The sequence below is a fragment of the Sus scrofa genome, chromosome X (assembly GCF_054392235.1).
Source record: "Sus scrofa isolate SSC_HxYL_T2T_F1_AM1 chromosome X, Sscrofa_HxYL_maternal_Yorkshire_Landrace_v2.0, whole genome shotgun sequence".
Taxonomy (NCBI): Eukaryota; Metazoa; Chordata; class Mammalia; order Artiodactyla; family Suidae; genus Sus; species Sus scrofa.
Genome location: NC_139401.1, coordinates 101,559,544 through 101,586,539, shown reverse-complemented (window position 1 = coordinate 101,586,539; position 26,996 = coordinate 101,559,544). Strand labels below are relative to the sequence as shown.

Genomic DNA, 26,996 nt, shown 5'->3' with positions numbered 1-26,996 from the left:
AAGATGTGTACTTAGTATGCAATTAAGTACCTCCTTCACCAAAATTACATATATATCGACCTCCCACTTTACTTCTTCAAAGCAGTTGCTCAGAGCTGTCTGAGAGGCTGTCTCCTGGGCTGTAGTCCTTAGTAAGACACTGAATAAACTTGATTCAAGCTTTTACATTGTGCAAGGTTTTTTTTTTTTCCTTCAGTTGACACAGGATCTTTGAAAAGTAAGGGAGCTAGAGTTCCTATTGTTGCTCAGTAGGTTAAGAACCCAACTAGTATCCATGAGGCTGCAGGTTTGATACCTGACCTCCCTGTGAGTTAAGGGTCTGGCGTTGCCATGAGCTGTGGTACAGGTCACAGACTTGGCTCAGATCCTGCATTGCTGTGGCTGTGGTGTAGGCCAGCAGCTGCAGCTCCGATTCAACCCCCTAGCCTGGGAACATGCATATGCCTTGGGTGCTGCCCTAAAAAGACAAAAGACAAAAAAAAAATATGAGGGAGCTGAAGCTGCAACCTCTGTATTAAGCCAGGACTCTTAAAAGGAAATACACCAAAAACCTACCTGTAAACTTGTTTGTCTCTGTCATGACCTCCAAGGAGGAAACAAATTAAACAAGAGCACTACTCTTACTGCTGCTGTGGCTGGTGCTACTACAAGTATTCCTTTGAGAGTTTGCAACCCAGAGCTTGTTCTAACATAGGTCTGGAATTCGAATTTATATCGCTCATGTCACAAGGGAAACCATAGCTGAAAAAAGGTGCCTCCCACTTTGTTAGTTCCCCCAGCACCTGGAAGAAACAAACACATCTTTCTCAGAGGAAAGCATCTACAACCTAGACCTCTCAGGATTCCCAAAGATTTAGTTTAATCAAATATGAACTCATAATTTTAAAAATTATCAAACACACAAGGAAACAAATCACCATGAGGAAGAGTTAGCAGAAACAACAGATTCGGATTCTCAAGGATATAAGATATTAGAATGATCAAATACAGGACCTAAAACAACTTAATATGGATTGTTTAAATAAACAAAACATGTAATCAAAGTGGGATAAGTAAAAGAGACTATCAGCTATGACCAGGCAAATTCAGATAAAAAAATGAAATAGGGAGTTCCCTTTGTGGCTCAGTGGTTAAGAACCCGACTAGGATCCATGAAGAGATGGGACTGACCCCTGACCTTGCTCCATGGGTTAAGGATCTGCCATTGCCATGAGCTGTGGTGTAGTCCAGTGGCTGTAGCTCCCCTAGCCCTGGATGCCTAGTCTGGGAACTTCCATATGCCATAAGTGCGGCCCTAAAAAGCCAAAAAAAAAAAAAAAAGAAGACGAAGAAATAGAATTCCTAAAAATCAAAATTATAATTGCTGAAATTTAAAGCTCTTTGGGTTAAACAGCAAATTAAATACATTTGAAGAAAAAGCACATTGGCAGGTTTAAAGATATTCTCCAGAATGTAGCACTAAGAGATAAGAAGATGGAAAATATGAAGGCAAGATTGATATATGAAAGATAAAGAAGGCCAAACATGTGTTAATTTTAAAATGACCCCAACTATATCTAGTCACTTATGAGGGAGCATGATAATATGAGAAATATAATGTATGTATGTATGTGTGACTGGGTCATCTTGCTGTACAATAGAAAATTGACAGAACACTGTAAACCAGCTATAATGGAAAAAAATAAAAATCATTAAAAAACAAAAAGAAGATTAGAAAAAGAAGATGTGGTATATATAGTATATCACATATCCATAGTAGTGGAACACTACTCAGCCATAAAAAAAATGAGATTTTGCCATTTGCAACAGATTCAAGATGCCCAAGAGCTGTTAAGCTGGTAGTTGAGTATGTGAGTCTGAAGATAAGAAACAGCATCTTCGCTCACCTCACCAACCCTGTGCCAGCCTCTGAATGGCACCCATCCAGGGCAATCAGGCAGGAAATATTCCAGAATGAGAGTAGCCATACTTTGAGAAAAAGCCTCTTCCATAATGTTCTTGAATCTTTCATTCACTCCTTTTACAAAGCTTGCCAGCTGCACTCCATAGGCAGGGCACACCGTGGGCAAGGCTGGGAAATCAGTGTGGTTTGTCTTCTTTGCCACAGGGTTCCCTCTTCACCACTGGGGCCACTCCTCTCCTCAAAGACACACTCTACCCTTCTCTTCACCCTGAATTCCACCACTAGGCACCTGTATGTTTTGTACTCTTTTGTTTTTTTGGCTGTGCCCATGGCAAGTGGAAATTCCAAGCCCAGGGATCCAACCCACACCCATAGCACCGACCTGAGCAGCTGCAGTGACAACACTGAATCCTTAACCTGCTGTGCCACAAGGGAACTCCCGGCACCTGTATGTTTTGTCTGTGCAGAAGGCTGGCAGATGGGTCCAAGCAATTGTGCTATGGAAGAGTAAAAACCTCTGTAACTGTAGTCGACAAGATGCAGTTCTTTTTTCAGGGCTATTAAGAAAAAGGCGCTTTCCCTGCTTCTCTGCCTTTAATTATGCAATTACCTGGAATACATTTTATTGCTATCTCCATCATCCTATATCCCACAGGTCTGTCAAGAGGCAGATTTTGTGTCATCTTCTCTGTGCAGCCTCCCCAGTTCTCCTGATTAGAATTGTTCTTTGTCTCCTGTGCTCCTCTGGCTCTTTGTGCCTCTGTAATAGTCCTAACAACAGTCTGCCTTGTAGTCCAATTATTTGTGTAGTTCTGACTTCCTTATTATGCTGTCAACTCTGAAGACAGGGGCCTTTTATTGTACATTTCTGTATCCCTCACATAGTTCCTTTGCCGTAGTAAGTGCTTTATGAATGAATATTAGTGGAACTGAACTCTCAATGAAAATATTTTGCACATTGAAGGTGAGTCTCAGAGGTATATAAGCAAGATCTCACTTCCTGAGGTAACATTTCTTTCTGAACAGATCGTGAACATGGAATCTACCAGCCGCAGGCACGTATGAGAACTGCCAGCATCTGTAATATGTGGCTGCAGAGTCTAATCAAGCTTAAATCAAGTCAGAGAGTGAATTTGCCATTTGCAGTTAATGGACTCAAACTGCCTGCACACAGTGATCGGTTGTCTCCATTTTCCCATTTGTACTTTGACATTTAAGCCATTGGATGGTCCATATAATCTATTGCTCCTGCTAAGGCGCAACCAAGCTACCTTCCCTTCCCCCAACTCATGCTGTGTTTTTTTTTTTAAAGGAAGACCATTGAGTTAATGGTTCAATGTTAATGTGAGTTGATTGATTTTATTGATTTTGTGCCGGCAGTTGATTAATTACAAAGACAGGTGTCATGCTTTTGTGTTCTCTCCTCTGACATCAGCTCAAACAAAGGCTGATGTCAGCAAGACCCTTGATTGCTGAGGATGCTGTAAGTGGTATCTTAATGATTATTAATTTTACCACTTTCGTTGCCACCTCCCGATACACATTTTATCTCAAAAAAGCGATTTGAAAAATTATACATTGCAACATAACCTAAGGTGGGCTTTGTATCATGTTAACCGAATGGAATTTTAAAAAGCAGATGTGAGTGTGAGTTTCATTGGGGAATTGTTTTTTTTTTTTATACTTCTTTCTTCTCCTTCCTCTTTTCCTTCTTCTTTTTTCTTCTTTTCCTCCTCCTTATCCACATCCTTCTCCTCATCCTCTTTCTCCACTGCATACTTAGTTACCAGTTACAGGAATGAATAGGAGATTTCCATAGATTGAAATAGTGATCCATAAAAGTGTTTTCTTTTTCCAGTCCAGTAAAATTCTCTAATGCCTATCGGCCATCAATGAGGACACATGGTGACTCTCCTGCCTAAGCTACATACAAGCCTTTGAAGTCAGGGCTTAAGAAGGCATGTTCTCTTAGGCAATTGAATTGTTCTGTCCTGAATTGAATCAGGACACCTGAGCCCTAGTCTCAACTCTGCCATAATCTGTCTGTGTATCCTTCGGCCACTTTGACACTCTGGGTTTTGGGTTCCTCGTGTTTAAGATGGAGGTCTTTCTATTTTCCCAACTCTGGAACTAAGCAGGGGCGGGCTGTTGTGTCTCAATATCCAAGGCATTTGGGAAAGCTGGGTATCCACATGCACAATGTGAATTTGTCTACATTTGGGAGCCAGTAAAATGTGGGGTGGGCTCATACAAGAAACCTGATGCTGAACAGCTGGATTGCACAATGAATGTATTTGAAGCCAGCCACACCATTGTGAGTTTGGCAGAAGCATAGGGGCTTTGCCTTTCTTAGAAGCTCCCCAGAGAAGGGGTTATCCAAAGGCTTTTCCCAAAGCCTGGGTGGGGGCAGAGAGGCCTGGAGTTGGAGGAGGGTGGGTCATTGTAACAGCAGCCCCCAGAGCAATCTGTGAAGGCTTTGTTGTCCTACAATAGGGCAGCATGGCACATCACTGCGGTGGCTGCTTTTGAGCTTGTGGGTTTTCTTCTTGGGAAGTGATTTCCACAAATACCTCTGAAATGAATGGTTTGGTACCTTGGGGGGAAGTATTGCTGTTTGAAGTATTTACTAAATTCTTTTTATGGCCAGTAGCTGGTTAAGGTTTTCTATTTCTTTTTTGAGCTAATTTCTTTATTTAGATTTTTCTTAAAAAACGACCCATTTCATCTGTTTTCAAACTAATTGGCATAGTTATGCAAAGAATAACTTCTCAATTCACAGTCATTCCTCCCATCTTGTTCCTAAATGTATGTATTTGTGCTATCTTTCAAAAATCCTCGAATGCTAGGTCTTATGGTCTGCCGCCATTGATTTCTTCTTTCTTGTTTCTACTTTTCTGCCTTTGTATACCCTTACAAAGCCTCCTTCTTATTTTCTTCACTGTCAGTTGATGCAAAAACAGCCCTGGCTGTGATTAACCACTCTACCAGGAACCATGGGGAGATATAGAGGGAGGGAGAAACTTGGTTTTTACATTCAGGAAACTTGTGATTTAATGGGGAGGACTCAGTGAGTACTCATGAAAATACAGGCAGGTTTTGAAATGAAGTGCTAAATGCTAGAGACCACTAGTGGAGGGATGTCCAAGGCAGAGGCTACCCTCACTCATGACCAAAACTAAATGAAGCCAGTTAGGGTCAGGAGTGACTCCTGACACAGAGCATGGCAGAGATCTTCAGGGTCAAGACGTCACAGGGAACAGGAGTTCCCATTGTGCCTCAGCAGGTTAAGAACCTGACTAGTATCCATGAGGATGTGGGTTCGATCCCTGGCCTCGCTCAGTGGGTTAAGGAACCAGCACTGCCATGAGCTATGGTGTAGGTCGCAGACGGGGCTCAGATCCCACATTGCTGTGGCTGTGGTGTAGCCCGGCAGGTGCAGCTTCAATTCAACCCCAGCCTGGGAACTTCCATATGCTGCAGGTGCGGCCCTAAAAGAGAAAAAAAAAAAAAAAAAAGAAGCCAGGGAATAAACAATTCAGAGACACGCAACCTATCAAATTTAGGGGCTCTACATTTATTGGTCTGAGATATCAGTGGGAGTCTACAGCAGGGATCGAAGCCATGTATGTAGCCTCTATCATTGGATCCACTATCAGGGCAGTATCCAGGATGCTTATTGAACTAACAGTGCCAGTTAGTGACCAGGTCACTTGGATGTGGTACTAAATAGCTCCCATGGCACCTACAGATACTCCTAGCATTCATGACATAACATTGAAATGCGCTGTTTCAATGTATCTCACTCCATCAGATTATGAGCTCCAAGGAGTCATGGCCTTGGCCTTATTTATTTTGTTTCCCTAGTGCCTGAACCATTTGTAAGTGCTTTGTATTCCTGAGTGGCTAAAAGTACAGGCTTTGGAGTAATATAGATCTCCATTTATTTGGCTTCATGACTTTAAACCTGAGTAATCAGCTTATCGTCTCTGGACCTCAGTTTTCTCATCTGTAAAATCGTGATGACAATAATGCCGACTTCTAGGATTTGTTGAGAGAGTAAAATGGGATGACAGATTTGGAAGTACTTAGTGGAAGTGCCTGTTCAGAGTAAGCATTCAATTAGTGGTAGCTCTGTTTGTCATTACATGATTGTGGAATGAATGGGTGAGGACAAGTGGGCTGAAGAAGGATGGTGGCCTATTTGTTGAGGTCAGGACCCAGGGCTGGGAAGAGGTTTAATAGGAGTGAACCTGGCAGCCCTCCAAGTCTCCCCCCCTTCTCTTGGCATCCTTTGGGTGATTGGGAGGCTGAGACAATGGGGATAATCTTTAAGCATCTCTCGCTTTGTGTAAGACTTGCAATCATATTGGCTGGGGGAACAGGGATGGAATAGACCCAAGGGGGTGGGATGATGTTATTAATATAAACATTTTTCAAATGTAACATATTGCTCTCTGCACCCAGCAAGCTGTTCTTAGTTTGTGAGCACTGTGCCTTTGGAAAGCCATTGCTGGCAGCTTGAATGGGTAGCTTAGAACAATTAGAAGCTCTGAACACTTTCAAGTTAAGGATTGGGATAAGAATGTTTTGACTCTGTGATTTCTCCTGGGGTTTCCATGGAGTGCTGGACTAATTAACAGCTGTAATTAGGAAAGCTGAGAAGTGGGGAGACCGCGGGGAGTAGCATACTTTCCCAGGGACCCTTGTTTCTTTGTGCAGAAAAGGGGTTGGGGAGACTGTCTCTCTATTATGGAGAAGCAGCAATGCATAGGGCACTAGAGGGCGGGAAGGATCCTGGGAACATGGCTTTACCAGCAGAACCTCAAGCCTTTGGGGACCCCTTGCTCTTGATTAAATTTTAAGTGGTCAGGACAGTTTTCCCCTGCTTTTTCTTCGGGGAGGAATGGTATTCTGGGCCATTACCAGGTTTTTGGTCCATTTCTAGCAAAAAGTCCAATTTTTGTGGATCCAAAGCAGTTAAGAACCGGTGTCCTTCCTTTAAAAGTCATGAAGATGAAGAGGGGGACTTCTACATCTTGGTCAGCCATAGACTGTCCACCTCAGACTGCAGAAGACCTTACCTTCCTTGGCCTACGCCCTTGCTAGCCCAGAGTTAGGCTAGCAGTACTCTTGTCTTTGAGGCTCTGGGGAAAGGCAACATTTAGAGGGCTATCTGCTTGCTGACTTTTACTCAGAGGGGAACATTCCATTTGGACATGATCTTAAAGTTACTCTTGGTGAAATGGAAACAAGAAACCATATATACAACGTGGAAAGAAAAAGGCACTCCGTGTATCTTCACTCACTAGGGGCTGTGGTACAGACTATAAGCCTGGTATTTTGAGAACAAAGAGATCCCTGGGGGCTAAAACTGATGGTCCAGATGTGAAGCTCTTCCCCCCTGCCAGCATGGCATGAAGTTCATTGTCATAAGACCGTCGAATATCAATCCAGTGTTTCTGCTTTCTCCATAGGTAACCTGTCTTCATGATTTTTTTGGTGACGACGATGTGTTTATTGCCTGTGGTCCTGAAAAATTTCGCTATGCTCAGGATGACTTTTCTCTGGATGAAAATGGTAAGGACAAACACTGGATTTTATTGTTTCATTATTCTCCTTCCTTCTCTTCCTTAGGATTTCCATGAGTTTGTATGGCCTAGAGAACATCCAAGCAGGCTCCCTTTCTCCTGTATATTTGGATACAGGCATCACTAAGTGAAGGTTGACTGCATATCTCAGATGCTCAGCCTCCAAACTCAATAAAACTCATTACCTGTCCCAAAAGTGACCTTATTTCTTGAACTGTGCATTATGTCACATGGGCCAATAGGCTCAATCAGACTAGAGGAAGGAACACTTGGAGTCAGAACTTAGATATTGTATGCATAGATATATTTTTTCTAGTCAATATCCTTCAGCTATTTGGCCCATGTTGATGGTTCCATTTTAGAACGATTTTCCACTGTGTTCTTTAGTGTCAAACATGTTCCTTTTTCCCACCTTCTGGCTTGCTGCCCCCGGCTTTGTAGCTCAAGATTCCAGAAGATTGTTAATCTCAGGAAGGAGGTGAACATCTGCCCATCTCCCTTTGCTTGAGTCCAAGCTCCACGTGTAAGTTCATGGTGAATTAGCTCACATAGCCAGAGGGTTGGGATGTGATCCTGACACATTCAAAACATATTTCCCAATCATGAGGGGTAAAGTGTGGGGAAGAAACAAATCAAGTAGTACCAGTATAGGCTTTTACAAACAACTCAAGTGACAAGGACCCTGCGAGAGGTGGCATTTCTGCCGTGTTCATTTTGAGAAGAGGTAAATGACCATAAAGTAATGAAACAAATCCCAGGCTGTGTCCAGTTCTCTGTATCTTCTACATCTCCAGCTCTGGACAGTGATCACTACAGTTCGTTTCACCACAGTAAGAGGTAAAACAAACAAAAAGGAGCTTTCTGCTTAACTCAGTTTCCTAGAAAATTTAGTTTTCCACAAAAGAGCCCCTGATCTTTCTGGGTAACTGATATTTTCAGTGTATCTTTAAGTAAAAGATGACAAGGAGGTGTCCAGTGAAGGGACTACCCTCTGCCTAGCTGTTTGATTCCACTTTGAGCGTGACAGCATAGGGTTGGGAAAAGTATAGTGGAAAGAGCTCTAGAGTGGGACTCAGGAGACTTGGCCACTCATTCTTATGCTGGCATTTTCTTGCTTTGCGGCCCTAAGTAAGAAACTTAAGCACTTTGTATTCTCATCAGCAAAATGAGTGTAATAATCTTCCTAATACATCAGCACAATCAGTGCCCCAGATTACCATGGTAGAGATGCTCAGTGACCTGCATAGAAGAGGTGCTCTGAGCATGGCAGACTGGGGTTGAAGAAGTAGCAGAATATTTGACAGACTCTACTACACACCCATGAGCTTTCTGTAAGTCCTCTGTAGCATAGTCACTGCTGGTCCACTTATTCATTAAACCAGCATAGAGGATCATGATAACATACATTGCAAATTGAAAGAGCTCTATAAATGCAAGATGGTGCTGGTAGTCGCAGTGCTTATTTATAAAGTGACGTGACATCCCTAATATGCCCATTACAATACAGGTCACGTGCTGAATAATACAGAGTAGCTCTCTCCCCCTCCTTTAAATTACCCATGAATGTTTCATCTGTGTGGCTGCAACCTCTGAGCTGTCAATCTCTTCTCCAAGGAAATTAATTATGTCAACAGGTGCTATTCTGAGACATGACTGGGTTAGTCCAAAAAGTGATTGAGTCGACTTTTTAATTACCTGCCCGAACTGCTTTTCTACTCCTTCCCTTGTTCCCATAATCCAGGAATTTAAACACCTGGCTTAGCCCAGGTGACTTTTGAAAGTTTCTCCCATGGCTCCCTCTCCAGTGCCATCATTCCTTCAAATGGTGAAGACCACCCTGTCGTCCTGAGCCATAAGATGCTTTGGCATGTAGTGGTTACTGCAGTTTGCAGAAGGTGGTGATATGCTGAGTCTTGGTTCTCCCCAGCTCTCCTCAGCTATGTCCTTTTCCACCAGAATGCCGAGTCATGAAGGGAAACCCGTCGGCCGCAGCTGGCCCAAAGGCATCCCCCACACCTCAGAAGAGTTCAGCCAAGAGCCCTGGCCCCATGCGCCGGAGCAAGTCTCCAGCTGACTCAGGTAACGACCAAGACGGTGAGTGCTCTTCTCCTAACTGTGCACGCTGACTTCATTCACGGAGACCAGTACCCTCTGCATGCAGAGGAATGAGTTCCTCATGAACGCCAATGTGTCTCCATGACACCACTTCTCTCCATTCAGATACTAACTGGTTAAATTTGTTTGGAGTCATGGAGACACAGCTACAACCCTGATTCTACTCAAGTGGTTGCTGATCATAAATGTGGCCCATCTGTCATGCTGGCTGTAATGATTATTGTCATGGTCGTCGTCATTGCCATCATTCTCGACATCATCCAGCAAATGCATACTCAGTGAAAAAATCTAGCCAAGCATAAATTTGAAATGGAAAATCAGAATAAAAAGTCAGAAGGTTAAAAAAAAGGGAGTTCCCATTGTGGCCCACCTGGTTATGAACCCAACTAGTATCTATGAGGACATGGGTTCGATCCTTGGCCTCGCTCAGTGGGTCAAGGATTCGGCATTGCCATGAGCTGTGGTGTAGGTCACAGATGTGGCTTGGATCTAATGTGGCTGTGGCATAGGCTGGCAGGTGCAGCTCCGATTCCACCCCTAGCCTGGGAACTTCCATATCCCGCAGGTGCGGCCCTAAAAAGACAAAGAAAAAAACACCAGTTCGTACTCTAAGGTGTCAAAACAGTGGATGACCCTGAGCTTCAAATTTGACTCTGAAATTTTTAGAAGTCAAAACAAAAAAGAGGAACAAAATAAATTGTATCATTCTCACAAAGAAAAGGAAGTATAGGTCAGGGTCTAAAAGAAAGAAATTGGTCATATAGGATTTTATTTAGTGGATAGTTAGCTAGCAATCTAAAAAATGTGGTCTAGGGATCACTACTGACCCATGAACTATTTATCAGTCTGTGATGAGATTAGGAGCTTGCGCCAAGAGGTAAATCATGTCACTGAGCAAACCATTTACTTCAGCCGACTTTTTTCATAGCACGATGTTGATAAAGGCAGCAGTGTGTCGGTTTATGTTCTGGTGCAAGGCCTTGCACCCGCAGTTTTAGTGTCACTGATCTAAAGGACAAAAGGCCCCAGATGTCCAAATTTAGAAGTTTTGGAGACTCATGCACAGACCATTTGAGTTCTTCATGGTAAAGAAATTATATGATTCTGAAAACATACACATTTGTCCCCCCAAGGCTCAGGATTCACCATGAGAATTCTTTTAGCCTGAGAGCCTTGGGGGCAGAGAGCACAAACACTCTTATCGCTTCTTCAATTTGAGGCAGCTTGACCGGCTTGTTGGCTTTGACATGCCTGTGGCCTGGAAAAACAGCTAGTCCTGCTGGCCTCATACTACCGTGTGCTTCACTGGCCATCTCTTTATTCTCAGGCAGAAGGAACTCAACTGTGAAGAAGAGGGAGCTCAGGCTTTTCATACATCCATGTCTCTGCATACTCTGTTCTCCTGCACCTGGAATGCCGCCCCCCAAACCTACCACTCTTCTTTGCTTGAAAACTCCTATTCATCCGTCAATACCTCAGATAGAAATAGTTGTTCCATTCTCCACAATATCATAGCATGTTATTCATATCTCTGGGGTAATATTCACCACAGCTGTGTTGTAAAGTATGTATTTACTCTATGTATTTACTTCCTCAACTAAATACTGGGTCCCTCAAGGGCAAGGTGTCATGTTCATTTTTGAATCCTCAGTGCTAAGCAGAGTGCTCAGGTCCCAGTAGATGCTCAAATAGTGCTTGTGAATGAATAGATGCATAAGAGCACCTATTTCATCCAGAATGGTACTAGAGACCCACCAAGCACATAGGTAATATTTGCTGAAGGAATAAAAATGCATGCATTTGGCAATATTTTGGTTAAGTATACAAAACAGCACATCAATCTATCTAAGCAAATGTATATTGCTCAAACTACAAAGACCTAGGTTTTAACACTTGGACTGAGAATGAAATTGTTTGTACAGGTTCTAAGCAGGGCCTTACCAAAAAAATGGGCTTTAAACACTTGATCAAGATTCATAGTCTGGCAATAATGGATTAGCTGGTCATTGTTCAGAAGTATCACTGGCTACTTCTGGGATTTCTAACCTGTATTACATATCTTTTGCTATAAAACAAATTACCCTAAACATAGTAGCTTAAAGTAACAAACATTTATTATCTCATAGGTCCTGTGGATCAGGAATTCTGGGGTGGTTTAGCTGGGTGGTTCTGTCTGGCTCAAGATCTCTCATGTAGTTGAGGTCAAGGTATTAGATAGGGCTGCAGTCAACTGGGCTCAACTGGGACTAAATGATCCACTTCCGAGATGGCTGTTGGCAGATCTTCTTTCACAATTCAAGAGAGCGAATAAATAAGAAGATGTAGTGCCTTTAATAACCTACTCTCCAAAGCCACACACAGTTACTTTGGTTTTAGTCTATTCATTAGAAGCAGTCACTAAGGCCAGCCCACATTCAAGGGGAGGGGAATGAATCAGGTTCCATTTCCTGAAGGGAGGAGTATCAAAGAATTTGTGGACCTGTTTTTCAACCACCATATAACCCATTCGTTAGATATGCTGGGGTGGCAGCAGTCTGAAGTAAATAGATCCTCTTTGCAGACTCTCGCCAACTGGGTTACCCAGCACACATGAATACAACTACCTGTAATTAAACACAGTTTTAGCATATGTCAAATAATTGATCTCCAGCATGCCACCTATGGAATTTCCCTTCTAAAATATATGCACTTCACTGATTCTAAGATGTTAGAAACAGAGAAGGAATGCATTTGAACTCAATGAATATTGGTCAAATTGAAAGGAGTTATAATAGATCCCATTCTAGGCTTAGACAGGTAAGATCCACTCTTGTTCCTTCAGAACTCCCTTGCTAATGAGAAGGAATGAGGATGTATTCACACACACAAGATAAACACAGTAACCAATTTAAGGTAGGAAAATGAGATTTTAATTGGCAGATCAAGGCAAATCCCCTGTTCCCTACTAGTAAATAAATCTAAGTCGAGAGAATTTGTATTTTCATTTCAGATAGTTCAGGAACATAAACAAAGTCAAACTCTAGTCTAGCTAGACTTCATGACAAGTTCTAAAACATTTGAGCTGATCTTAGATGAGGTGTCTAGAGCCCCCACGTGGTTTCAGCCCCAAAGGGTAAAAGAATTCATGAAACACAACCTTGCCCATTACATGGCAGTTTAGGGCCAAGTCTAGGGCATCCATTCAGTGAACATTCCACAGGGACAAAGCTGATCTCAGGCAAAACAGTACTTTAGGTAAGCTTTGGATTTGACATACCCATTTCCTTTTTCCACCCCCACCTCACTCTTGACCTTTCCAAGCTGAAATGTGTAGAGGGATATGATATAGAAGAGGAAATAGAAAGACATCTCTCTAGGAAACCCAACTATCCCACTTTCCAGCTTTGTGACTTGGGACAAGTCTCTTACCTTCTCTAAGTCTTGGTTTCCATTTTGGATAAGACCAAATTTGTATGTCTAGACAAAAATCATTTTCCATTGTTATCACTTATTTCCAGCATTGTATAATAGCTCCACAAAATCAGAATCAGATCACCAAAAGGATGAGCCACAGACAATGCACAGTTTTGCATTAGCATAAATTTCACCTTACAAACATGGAGAAAAAATTATTTCACAAAATGTCAAAGTTTTCCAAGCTATTAACAAGGGACATGTACAGGTTAATATGCATTTAGCCAAAGAATAATGGCATTGGAATTCCCTAGTGGCTCAAAGAGTTAAGGAGACATCATTGTCACTGCTATGGCTTGGGTTACTGCTGCAGTATGGGTTCAATTCCTGGCCCCAAAACTTCCACATGCTTTGGTCACGGCCAAAAAGAAAAAGAATAATGGCATTTGAGGAGGGTTGAAATTCTTTGTTCTTTTCTGGTATACAATAGTACTACCCTGTTTTCATTCTGTGTATATCTGTCTTGGGTCTAATACTTGTGGATGGATCCATATTTCTTCATTCAACCTGAGTAACTAAAGGTTGTGGAAGATAGGCCATTTCCAGGGAATTTTAACTACCTTCCTTTGATGGTAAAGCCAGAAATGTTAATCTTTAGCCAGAATTCAAACCAAATGAAACATTGGCTCAGTTCAGGTTCAGTTAAAGGAATGTTTTGATGTTCAATTCATTAGAAAATATATAGGTTTGATTCTGGTTTGAAAAAGTTTGTTAGATTTTCATATATATATATATTTGGTCCAATTCATGGTTCAGTTAATATCTGGGTTCAGCTTGACTTGAGGTTTAGTAAATTGATGCTATTTGGTCTGTAATTTGCGTCATAATTTGATTTCTTGTTCCTTAGTCCTTAAGTTGTCTCTTTCCTGTTCTGCCCATGAATAAATCAAAATCCCCTGCTTTATTCCCTTGGATTTCAATCGCCACTCCTGCCAATACTGAGTTTGCCCCAAATGGAATGTCTGTTGCTAAGCCCCCAACTTAAGGAAGAATTTGATTGTCTACATAATATTGCTATATGGGGCTCTCATTTTCACTGTGCCGAGCTGATGGACTCTTGGAATCCAAGTCCCATTAGCCAAGTTTGTCTTTAAAGTAGGACAAGCAACTGTGTGGTAAACAGATGAAACCTGAGCCCAGAAACATTATGGAATGTTTGAAGAAAGTTTGTGCAGTGCTCCATTTTGATTAACCCAGGACTTGCCACTTTGATGGGCAAAGATAAGCCTGGCTTCAGAACTAAAGGAAGACATTTCTGTGTCTCTATTTCCATTTCAGCCATTAATGTGTTAATTTTTCTCTTTATGCAACTACCCAATTGAATTGAATTGAATTGAATTAAAAGGACAAAGTCAGCTAGCTGCTGGGAAGGAATCTTTTTTTTTTCCCCTTTTTTTTAAGGAGTCTCCAAGGAAGCTAATTACCCACCCTGGTAGGCTGAGAGGATTGTAATGTGATAATTAGTTTGCTATTCTTCAACAGTAAGTCTTTGTTGTTGTAGCAACCCAAAGTTGCCCACACTCCTTCTCCCAACCTCTGTGCACCTATTCCTGACAGTCAGATCTTCTCTGTTCCCAAACTCCCAAGAACAAATATCTTCTCTATCAAAATATACAGCTTTTGAAAAAGGAGGTCAAGGGCCACACAACAGCCGGGTCGGGGGTGTCCATGGGAGAATTGTATCTGGGAGTTGTTCTCTTCTGAAACAAACAGGCTGCTTTGGATTGCCCGAGGTGGAGGGACCTGGCTGTTCTGACCTTCCTAAATATGACTGTCTAGACAAGCTCTGGCCAATAAAAATATAATGCAAGCCCACAAGTGCAAGCCTTGTATGCAATTTTTAAATTTTCTGGTAGCCACAGTTAAGTTCAAAGAAACAGGTGAAATTGGTTTTGATAATATATTTTATCTTAGTAAATATATCCAAAATATTATCATTTCAACATGTAATCAATATAAGAAATGATTAATGAGATATTTCACATTCCTTGAAATTGGGTTGTATTTTACACTTATATCTCAGTTCTGGTTGGCCACACTTCAAATGCTCAATAACCATATGTGACTAGTGGCTATTGTATTAGACAGTACAATACCCTTCTGCATCTGAGAGACATTCAAGATAATGATCTTTTACATGAATTAAATGATCTTTACTTTGCAGAATATTTCCAAATCCATCATCTCAGTTGTCACTCGTAAGAGCACCATGAACTAAGTTGGGAAAGGAAAGTTATCCAGTTGGTTTTGCTTTTTGTTTGGGGTTTTTTTGTTTGTTTGTTTTAGATTAGAGAACTAAGATGTAACGTTGCAGTCTTTCCAATGTCTATTTAGTACTCGAGAACCAGGGCCCAGATGTACTGACTTCCAGGCAGGCAATCCTTGCCTTGTCCTTGTGGCAGGATGTGGAAGCTCCAGAATAGTGAATAGACGGTTTCTGTTGGAGGATCCTTGCTTCTCTGCTTCCTTCCATCTTCTCCCACAAGGGGAATGTTGGGAGGCAGGGCGGTGGGGCAGTAATTGTCATTCTGTTTGTGCTTCATAGAGCACAGCCATGAGTAATTAAGCACCTTTGTTTCTAGTGTCCAGTCCTAGCCACTCTATCTGCTCCCCTACTGTCAATCCAAGGGGAAGTGGTGCCCTTGGTGAATCTATGGGAAGAGAAAAACTTCTTGTCTCCTCCCCAATTCTGATTCTTTCTAAGACCACAGATTATGTCTAGTTTAAGTGGAAGAACTGTCCTATAACTAAGGCAACTTTTCCATTTTCCTTGACGAGCTGCTTAGGAAATGGTTGGAGCAAGCAGTATACTAACACTCCATAGGGTGTGGGATGTGGTGGTAGTGCTGACTCATCGCCTGCAATAGAAGGGCTAGCAACCTTCTATAGCCTGGGACTTATGCTTAAAATACAACTGATTCTCCAAGGTTTTGGTGGGGTACCTAGTAATGCTAGGTGGTATGAGGAAAAAGAATAAGATGAATTCCCTGTCACCAAGAAGCTTGTGATTTATTTAGGGAACCAGTATGCATGTAAGTTTAACATAAAATTTTATTTACAATTATGTAAAGACAGTTCTTACATAACAAGCAACCATTCTAACACTTTACATGCATTAAGTATTTTAATCTTTACAATAACCTTATGAGGTAGGTACTGTTAGCCCCATTTTGCAAATGAAGAAACCAGGGCATATGAAAGTTACGTGATCTGCCCGAGATCACACAGCTAGGAAGTGGCAGAGCTGGGATTTGAACCCAGGCAATCTGACTCCACAGTCCACAATTTAACCATTGCACTGTGGTGCTAAATAAGAGTTAATGATAATGGTTTGTTTAAATCCAAGTGCATGAGAGATACAGGCAGTAAGTGCTCTTAGAAGTTTTAGAGTTCATGGGAGAGTTCATCAGAGGGTAAGACAGTAGGGGAAGGCTTCCTGGAAGAACTGGGGCTTGAAGGAGGATTAGATTTCAACTGATAAGGAAATGGATATTTGTGGCAACAGAGAAAGCATGAACAAAAGAGCAGAGGTGGTGATGAATATAGTATATCAGGGTGCAGAGGTAAATCTACATCTCCAGCCCCAACCTTCTCTCTGGATGTCAGCGCCATGAGTGCTTACCAGACAATTCTGTTTATATGTGCCCACTGCAGTGTGTCTAAAGATCAAAAATGTTTCCTCCTTCCAACTCCCTGACATCAGGATTGATTCTGTTCTATTCCCCAGGCCCGACACCTTGGCATTATCTTTGACTCTTCCCACTGTTTAATTTCCATCCACCATTTACTGTGGTTGTTGTTGAACCTTTGCAACATCTTCACATTTCTCACACAGAAGTCTCTTCCTTTCTTTTATCGCCTGGTGCCTGGATGACTGAACACACTCCTACGTAGTATCTCTGCTTCAAATCTCTATCCACTTAATACATCTGGTGCCATTGAGTTATTTTCCTGCTCCCAAACTGTCAATGGTTCCACACTGAGTTCATTGATTGCCCCTGCCCCCATGGTAATGCTGAGAGAAGAGCAGAGAACCAAGGGCACTGTTTTGGGGGGCATGGCAATAACATGCCAAAACCAGGAGTCATGGGCTTCACTCAGGAAAACTTCAATCTTCTACTGCCTGACCTCAGCCTGTGTGGGTTGATAAATTATCCCTTGTGGAAGGGGATTTTCTAACTCATTGCTTCAGTTCCTTCCATTTCTAGTAATGGCATTAGTAATAGCAAAGAAGATGTCATTACTAGCCCGCCCTATGTGCTAAGGCACTTGGCTAAGCATTGTGTATCTAGTCTGTCACGTAATCCTCAAAACAACAACAGTTGACACATGCATTGTTTTTATTCAAATGTTACAGATGAGGAAACAAACACAGAGGGTAGATTCCACCGGAGGTCACACATCTAGGAAATGGCTAAGCCAGGGTTTAAAACCCTGACTGCTCCAGAGCATATGTTCTTTCCACAAATTCAGAGCCATGGCATTTGTTCTAGTTCCTGCCCCATAAAACTGGTAGCGAGGGTTGACAACAGGCTTACTCCACCAGAAACATGTTCTCCACAGAACCACCGTCAAACTGGAGATAAATGTGGTCAGCATTATAAAGCCTGAGAAAACAATCCTGGCACATCCCTCCACCTTCTTACAGATGTCCTCCTCTTGAGGGAAATTGATCCGTGTCAAAATATTGCAGAAATGGGTACACATATTTGTTTGGCAACAGGGAAGACTCTTACTTTTCTCTTTTCTTTAAAAGATTCACCACTACATGCTGTCCAAGACTCTGTAGGGAATAGATTTAAAATTCAAATTCCAACTTCTGAAGTTACAATATCTCACAGCCTATGATTGCATTTGGCCTGAGAGCCAGCCCTATGATCAAATCAGTGAAGAACTGTTCTTAAACCCTTAGTTCTTGCTTCCCTATTAGATGGCTCTGCGGTGAAGGACAAAAGCTTTTCCACTGAGCAGAAACAATTAGCCAAACCAATCCACACACTCCGCCCAAGGGCTCTTTGGAATGAATGTGTGAAAACCACAGGCCCTGTCTCTTGGCCTTGTTCTGAAGTAAGTTGAAACCACCTTGGTTCTACTTGGATGGGCTTCCAGAAAAACTCCCTGTGTAAGTAAGGAGAAAACAGGGTGTCTTTGGACTGGAATGAAGGAACACTGAGAGCATCTCAGTGTGAGAAAAAATAAGAAAGTTGCTGAATTGTGTATTGAGATCCCCCTCAGCAAGGCATTACGGAATTAGAAAAGACAAGACAGAGAACGAACCGCTAAAAGTCACAGTGGAAGGTATGAGATATGCTAATTTTGAGGAAATTTTGAAATGAATCTGTGAGCAAATCCTCAAGTCCACAGAGTCCTGCTCTCTCTGAGCCTCTATATCCTTGTGATCAGAAGGAGACCATTAGGAGTTCTCGTCGTAGCACAGTGGAAATGAACCTGGCTAGGAACCATGAGCTTTCGGGTTTGATCCCTGGCCTCTCTCAGCGGGTTACAGATCCGGCATTGCCATGAGCCATGGTGTAGATCACAGACTTGGCTCAGATCTGGTGTTGCTGTGGCTGTGGTGTAGGCCGGCAGCTGTAGCTCCAATTTGACCCCTAGCCTGGGAATCTCCATATGCAGCGGGTACAGTCCAAAAAAGACCATTAATTCTTGGCTATCATCTCTTGGGGTTATCAGGAGAATCATGTGAATTCATATATGGCAAATGCTTTTAAAAAATAGTAGAAATATAGCTGCAGTTATTAAGGTGGTTTTGAAATTATTGCCATGGCTTTTTTTGGTAGATGGGCTTATTTATTTTCAGTGAGCAATATTTCAAAGTAGACATCAAACCGAAACCAGTAGACTTTATTTAAGTTGAGCTCAAGTGTTGGAATTAGAAGGAAGGGAAAAGCCAGAGCTAAGTGAATGACTACTAAATCAGTTTGGTCTCCAGTCAAAGGTCTGGTGAAAAGTATGTCTTCCTCTGCCATGTGAACTTGAACCTGGAAAGTATAATGCCTTGTCTAAGACAGTTCAATTGCTTTCCTTGTGGCTACTTACACCCACCTTACACACAGTTGCATCTTGATTTCCAGGATCAGTCCAGTCTCCAGACAAGGGAATTTTATCATCTAAATGCTCAGCATCACCTCTGCCAGGCTGGTGACCATACTCTGCTCTTGACCACACATGCCAGAAATTGGACTCTTTTCTTGTTCTTGGGGAGCTGACTCCCTCCATCTTATTCCTCACTCTTGGGAACCCCTATTTCCCCATATATGGAAAATTTTATAAATCTACTTAAGTCAACCTAGTTAACGTACCAGCCATCTTTTGTTTGGGCTTGTCCTGTTCCATGATGATAGAGCCAAGGATTTAAAGACAAGCTCTGGGGAATGGGCAGGCAAAAGTATTCAGAGAAGCCTGTAAGCCAAGACTGTGCCAGGCCAAGCTTGGCAATCATGCTGCATAGCTGAGGGGAGTGACAGACAGGGCACAGATACCATCTTCCCAGAGGGCTCAGTGGCATGAAGGTAGTTACAAGCTTGGCTGGCTTCTCTGTCTGCTGTTGTCTCATGACATCATCTATGAAACCCAGTTGATTGTGTGAATGAAAGATAGCTCTTGCTAATCACTTTCTAATCTAAACCAGATCAAGCAAGATAAAAGCCTAGAAGATGGGCTCTGGTGTCTGCTTCTACCTGCTCCCCTGTCTTCCTTTTTCTTCTCCAACTCTTCTCTCTCCTTCCCTCCTTCCTACCCTCCTCAGAAAGTTGTCATAGGAAAGAGTCCCAGAAGCAGATCATGTAAAATAGGAAGAGCAAGCCTAGGTGGATGTTTATCAAAACCTGATAAACATCCACCTAGGCTTGGGGATCAGAGAGACCTGTGTTCAAATCCTGACTTTGCTACCTCTGACTGGAGCAAGGCTGTTTTCCCATCAGAAAGAATACAATTAAATAAGGCTGTGTGTGTGTGTGTGTGTGTGTGTGTGTGTAAGAGAGAGAGAGAAAGAGAGAGAGAGAGAGAACATGGAAAGAGAGAAAAGAGTGCCTAGCTTATCTCAGACGCTCAGATCTCATTAGCCTGGTTTTTATTGATAAGATTGATAAGGTGGCCTAGGAGATTAGAAAGTTTCTGATGTACCTTGTTGTGTGTCTGTGGCAGGGTGGGGGGTGGGGGGACTGAACTGTGCAATGAGAAGACAGGAATACAAGGATAAGAGTAAACAAAAGGTGACAACAGTGAGACAGTGCTGTGGTTCTCAGAAGGGAATGAGAAAGAGAGACAAGTAAAACAGGGCAAAGATTCTCCCAATACGTTCTCAAATTACAGTTGAGAAATGGAAACTCACAGACAGGAGCTAAAGATGTAAAGCAGAATAAAGGAAAATGAGGACTATCAAACTGGTGTTATTTTTTAAAGCCACTCACAAAATGAACTGTGACAGTTGTCCATGTGGATTTGCCAATCCAAGACTTTGCAGTTCGTCAGACCCTATTTTCATCCTTTCCTGCTACTTCTTTTGCTTGACATTTATGCGAATTGGCTTTAGAATCCATATCAAATGGCACCCTCCCAGATTTTTTTTTCTCACAGAACCCATAGAAGAAATGCATATATGACTATATTTTTATCTAGCCTGTAAACGTAGGCGCTCCCTCAGCTTGTAAGGAATTGACATTTGCGTGTACATGTCTACATTTTCTCGTTTCTCTATGTCCGTCTTTGGGTTTGATTCCATCAAGGAAGTCTGGGAAAGTGTCTGCATGTTTTCAACAATGCAGTGAGTGGTAGTTCAATGGTTAAAAACTGATTTTCAAAATGCTTATTGAATGTTGATGACAACATTAAATCTTATTTACAGGTAGCTTAATATTGCTTAGCTAGGGGAGTGGCAGTGACATATATGTAAACATACGTGCACATACGGAGAATATGGAGAGGTACAGATGGCATATGTATTTGTGCATTACCCCTAAAGTTTGGGAGTAAGAGAGGTACAGAGAATATTGAGAAAGGAACTGGAAATTGCAAACGAAACTTGTATACGCAGATCTATGGCCAAGGGGTGGAAACTGACTCACATACAGGCATGCTGTGGTTAACGATTTTCCACATTTTGGCAAGACCAGTGGGCTCATTCTCAGTCTGATAAGAAGCTAGATGAGAGGGTAGGTGAAAAACAGTTTTCACGTTGGAAGTATAGTAGCCATCCCTTTGTTAGCATGGCTGACAAAGGCTGGGAAACTAGAATCTGTTGTTGCCGAAGGATACAGCGACCGCGTGGAACAAAATGCCAGAATGTACCTGGGGATGCCCGCCATCTGTTAGACTTCCTGGCTGAGGTCAGGGCTTTTTGGAAGACTTGCATTTTGTCGTCGGCTCACACTGATCACCCAGATTGCTCTCTGTCTGGAATACGAGGGGCCAGGTCCTGCTTGGATACCCTCAGGCACTGTGGGTGGTCCAGTAATTCCTTCCTTTTCCGGCAGAGCAATTGACTACTTTGCCTCACTGTGGCTCCACAGACTCTCGACTTTTCCAAAGTGCCTCCTTTATTCACCAGAAACCCTGGCGCCCTGGCAAAGCCGAGCTCCCACAGTCTCTGTGCTGTTTGGCACAGGTCATGTTCCTCTTTGGGTGGCTTACGTGGTATGTGCACAGAACATCCTAAGCTTGTCTGGCCTCCAGGTCCCTATCTTCTACCTATGCCTTCTTCTCTCCCTAGTGTTTTCATTGAAGCCATCACCACCTCTCACCTGGACCAATCTCTTTGCTTCTACCCTTACCCCCTCCCACCCCACCCCACCCCACCTCAGCCTGCCCACAGCAACTGGAGTAATCGTTTTTAAATGCAAATTTGATGGTAGCAGTCCCAGATTTCTTTCACAAATCAAAGCCAAACTTCACAAAAGGCCCACAAAGTCACCCCCCCATCCTCCGCGTCTGGTCTTTATCCCCCATCTCCAGTCTCACGTCTTAGAACTCACGGCTGGCATCCTATGCTTGAGCCTTTTGGAACTGTTTGCACTTCTGTAAACATACTGTGTTCTTTCACACTTCCATGTCTTTGCCCCTGCTGGTGTAATTCCAAAATCTCAAAGACACTTTCTACCTCCTCTGCCCAACTCGCTCCATTCATCTTTTTTTAAATGTCTTTATTGAGAATAATTCACATAACAAAAAATTCACTCATTTAAAATGTACAGATCACTGGATTTTAGTTTAGTCATACAGTTGTGCAGCAATCCCCGCTATTTAACAGCAGAGCATCTTTATCCACCCCCCGCCCAAGAAACTCTGTACCTCTTAGCAGACCCTCTCTGTTTCCCCCCACCAACTCCTCCCTGCCCCCTGCTGGCCAGCCCCTGTCTCTATAGATTTGGCTATTCCTTAGTCATTGTTCAAGATTTTTTTTCAGGTGTTACCTCCTCTTGTTTGCCCCCACCCCCACCCCGCTCCTGATTTCAAAGCCTCTCCACTGGGCTCCAGTAGCACCCCTTGTATGGCTCTGTCATCACACTTTTCCTGGCATATTCTTACCTGCCTCCCCACTGGAAGTGACTTATCTCTGAAACCTCAATGTCTTGTACTTAGCCTAGCTTAGAGAAAATACTCTGTAACTACTGATTAGATGAATGAGTGACTTCAGGAGGTGATGACAGGGAGAAAGGCCTCTCCGCGAGTGGCTTAGAGATGAGTGAATACACAAAGCCAGAAGGTGGATGCCTAAGTGCCCATTTTTCAGCTCACTTGCACTTGGATAAACTCGGCAACCACCATAGTGATGTTTCTTTCATCTCTACAGTTGATATACAGGCTCAGAACCTAGGAAAACATTACCTTGTAAGTGGTACAGGGAAAACATATCCTCAGGAAATATTCATGATATACCAGTTTAAGCTTTACCTGTGGGACTAACAGCAACACACTCAGGCCATCTTCCTGCTTAACTTTTTCAGTTTTCTATTCTCTCTCTCTCTCTTCCTCCCTCCTCTCAGTCTTACTGTCTTCTCTTCCTTCTTCTTGCCTCCTCCCTCCCTCCTTCATGCCTCCTCCCTCCCTCCCTCTCTCTCTCTCTCCCCTTCCACAGCCTTGGGCTATTTGCCTTTATTTTTCAAGCACATTTCAGAAAATCTGATGAACAATATAGATCCTTAGATTTTAAAAGAAATTAACTCTAGCATGAGATGTCTGAACGTGAATCCCCTTTGAAAGCTGTTTAATTGTTCCACATCAGTGCACCTCATTTCTTTTTACATGATTGGGTCTTTAAAAAAATCTGTCAGCCAGGGAATATAAGACAATTTGCAAACACAGTGGACTATGAAGATGTTAAATACGAAAGCATCTCATTTTCAGAATTTTACTGACTAGAGACAAGTGGAAGTGTACTCTGACCCTGGCCACTGTCATTATTTCTCTTTCTCTCTGCCTTTTTCTGGATTTTTCAAACTTCGTCCTTCTCTTCCCGAGAATCTCATCTCCTCTCTCCTCCACTCCTGATCTCTTTCTCTCCCTCTTTTTTGATTCTCTCCTCTGCCCATTTTGCTGTCTGAGCCTCTCTTTGTGTTTCATACAGTTTCTCCTCCACTTTCTCTTTCATTCTTCTTCCTAATGAGCTCCCTTGCTCTTTCTTTCCTTCTGTTCTTTTCACCAAGAATGAGGTAGGGAAGGGGCGGGGGACGTGGAGATAGACAATGGTGCTGGCTATCCTGCAGCTGCCACATCATCTGCCACCACGGGGGATGTGCCCTGGTCCAAATCACCCGTATTTCTTCCCCTTTAAGGTAAGGCACAGAACCTCTTTGTGCCTCACTTTTGTCTCACTTATAAAATTGAAACAAAGTGATATGTGCCCAGACTACCTCCCAGAGATGTTGCTAGGGTCAAACTTGGGAATGAATATGAAAAGGGTTTGAAAAGAACCAGACCTCTGTAATTGGAAGCACTCCGGCGAAAAGGGTGGGTGGATTACCGCCTTGCACTGCGAGGGGATCTAATTAACTGAGGATTGCTGTTCTTGCCTTTCTGAGGAATGTGTTTCTTTTCACCTTTGTTCTACTCATCAAATCGCTTGGTTGTCCGTGTACCTCGTGTGAATGTTCTTAGTGGCTTCGGAGGGGAAGGCTAACGTGTTCCTTTGTATGCTGTTGATTTTTATCCCTTCCTTTTCTCTTGCCTCGGGCTAGCAAACGGAACCTCCAGCAGCCAGCTCTCTACCCCCAAGTCTAAGCAGTCTCCCATCTCTACGCCCACCAGTCCTGGCAGCCTCCGGAAGCACAAGGTATTATGTCTCTTATACCTTACTAAACCCCTTTGCACTCGGACTTTTTGGAATGGCTGGTGAGGGTTTTCTCTTCCGTCTCCCTCAGCAGCACATCAAGGCCAGAATGTCCCTTCATTCAGTCCCTTAGCTTGACACCCTGGGAATCCCAGCAGGGGCCGAGCTTCCAGTCCCTTTTATTTATTCTTCTGCCCCCAGGTTTCTGTACTTCTGGTGATATGAAACCCAAAGGAGGGGGTACAAAGGCCCAAATACCCATGGTGAGCTAATAGCATCACCCAGGGATGGTTCAGGGCATGAGTTGAGCACTCGTCCCTCCAGTTCAGAGGCATGACGGCAAAGAGCCGAGGGCAACTTATGTCCCCAGGCTCCAGTAAGTGACATAAAGTTAGCCCGAAGTTGCTCCCTTTAAGTCTGCGGGACATCAAAATGTGAACAGCCCCTAGTTTCATTGTGTAGTCTTCATTACCAGGCAGAGTCTGAAGGTCCGGTGTCAGAAGGGAGGGCATGCAGAGGGCATATAGACATTGCATGGGCCCTGGGCACGTTTACATCTCTAAGTCATCCCAAGTCAATATATCACTAAAATAATGGAAGGGCGTAAACTCTCTACCCCGCTTTCCAAACTGATTCCCACCCAGAAGTCTCTTCCCTGTCAAAAAGCTGGAGTGCCCACTGCCTCTAACCGCATCTCTGAGGTGATATGAATGTGGTTTCTGCTCTGATTACCACACCCTAGAGCAGCTTCCTCTCTGAGCCTCCTGTTTTTGCCCGGCTCATGAGACTTACCACGGGAAGGAAAAAGGCAAAAAGCCACCAGTGTGGCCAGGGATGGTGAAAGCTAGAAGAGATCTTAGCTGGAGATAAAGTAGCTTTGTTTGATTCGCTCAATAATCCTGTGAGATTGATATTTTACAGGTGAGGAAATTGAGACCCAGAAGGGTGAAATTACCTACTAGGGTGACACAGCTAGGTAGTAGCAGGTATAAGACTGGCACCCAGGTTACGACCAGCTGTCTGCTGGAGCCAGTTCACCCTGGCTCATGAGAGCTGATTGTGTTACGTGGCTTCCCAACCCTGCGTTTAATGACATCGCATTGGCAACTAGAACTCATGGTGAGGGGAATATGCACACCATGGAATTCAGCACATTCTACAAATCGAGGTTGTTGTTTTCTCCCTGAGAAAGTCAGTCGTTACACATTTAAGGGCACACTGCTGTCTGCCACGCATTTTCATTTCCTTTTCTCTACATGAGGATTTTAATTTTCTGGTTAACCTGACCACTACCTGCCCCATCAGTCTTTTTTTTTTTCTCCCCACTTTATTTTATTTATTTATTTACTTATTTTCCCGCTGTACAGCGTGCCCCATCATTCTTAATGCCCATTCCACTCCTTTAATGACTCCTTCAACTTCCGGTACCGACCCTGAGCAGAACCTTCGAATTGTTCTGTTGCACTGTTTGGTTTCCCCAAAGGAGGGTCTGCTCAACGGACTGTGTAACCAACATTACCCAGAGACTGTGAGATGGATGCAAATCGCTTTTGCAATCAGCTTTCAGTGATTCTTCTGAGCAGCAAAGCTTGCTAATGTGGACCTTCGAAGACAGGAATAGCCTACTTCTGTTGCTCTACTCTCCACACAGAACCTCATATGGAGGCTACGCTGTTTCTTCCTGTGGCTTGGCCCTGTGCCTTTTTGCCCTGAGTTTCCTTCTGGGCAGTGTGACCTACCCTGGTGCCTTCCCCCAGGGGGCCGGGGGCAGCCTGGGCGTGTATTTAGCCTGCACACTTGAGTCATTCCACTTTTCAGTGGACATAGTTCATTTAGGTTGAGGCCCCACCATCCATAAGCCCATCCAGATGAGAGCTGGCACTGGGTTTGCAGGCTTTTTTGGGGGGAGGTTGGTTTGGTTTGGTTTGGCTTTAGACTCAATTCGACTGGGTCACCATGTTGTACAGTAGAAAAAAAAAATTGTGCTGGGGAAATAACAATACAAAAAATTTTTAAAAATAAAATAAAACACAGATTTAACCACTGAAGGACTAGAACAAGCTACAGGTGGCAGCGTTGTCAGAGCTTCACTCTTTTAACTGTGGAGTTTGGGGTGTATCATTTTATCTTTCAAATTACCCTTTTTACGACAGTTAAGCAAACAAACATTAAGGAATAAATTATACAATTTTCTGGAGCAAACTTTAAAAATATTTAGGCTCAGTGGTTAACGAACCCAACTAGGATCCATGAGGATGTGGGTTCGATCCCTGGCCTCACTCTGGATTAAGGATCCGTTGTCACTGTGAGCTGTGGTGTAGGTTGCAGACGCAGCTCGGATCCCGTGTTGCTGTGGCTGTGGTGTAGACTGGCAACTACAGCTCCAATTCAACCCCTGGGAACCTCCATATGCTGTGGGTGTGGCCCTAAAATAGCAAAAAAGTAAAAATAAAATAAATAAAAATTTTAAAAATAAAAATATTGAGATTTTTGGTATAATTCTCATTAATTTTTAACTTTTAACTGTGCTGTTTCGATTTTAGAGTTGCAAGAATAATACAAAGAATTTCTGTATACTTTTTATAAAGATTGACCAGCTGCTTATATTTTCCCCATTTATTTTTGAGCTCTCTCGCTCTCGCGCTCTCTCTCG

At 42.9% G+C, this 26,996-nt stretch overlaps 1 protein-coding gene across 35 annotated transcripts in view; it reads left to right on the top strand.

The window, feature by feature from the left end:
• DCX (doublecortin) overlaps window positions 1–26,996 on the top strand; it is a 327,175-nt gene that overhangs the window by 279,536 nt on the left and 20,643 nt on the right. For 6 of the 35 annotated variants that reach the window (XM_013986337.3, XM_085008218.1, XM_085008220.1 and 3 more), the window contains 3 exons: window positions 7,378–7,480; window positions 9,448–9,570; window positions 24,252–24,346. In XM_013986337.3, coding sequence (XP_013841791.1) covers window positions 7,378–7,480; window positions 9,448–9,570; window positions 24,252–24,346 — 321 coding nt within the window. Of the gene's footprint in view, window positions 1–7,377; window positions 7,481–9,447; window positions 9,586–24,251; window positions 26,411–26,996 lie in introns of all 35 variants that reach the window. The other 29 variants (XM_013986335.3, XM_085008210.1, XM_085008212.1 and 26 more) reach the window with 6 other exon arrangements.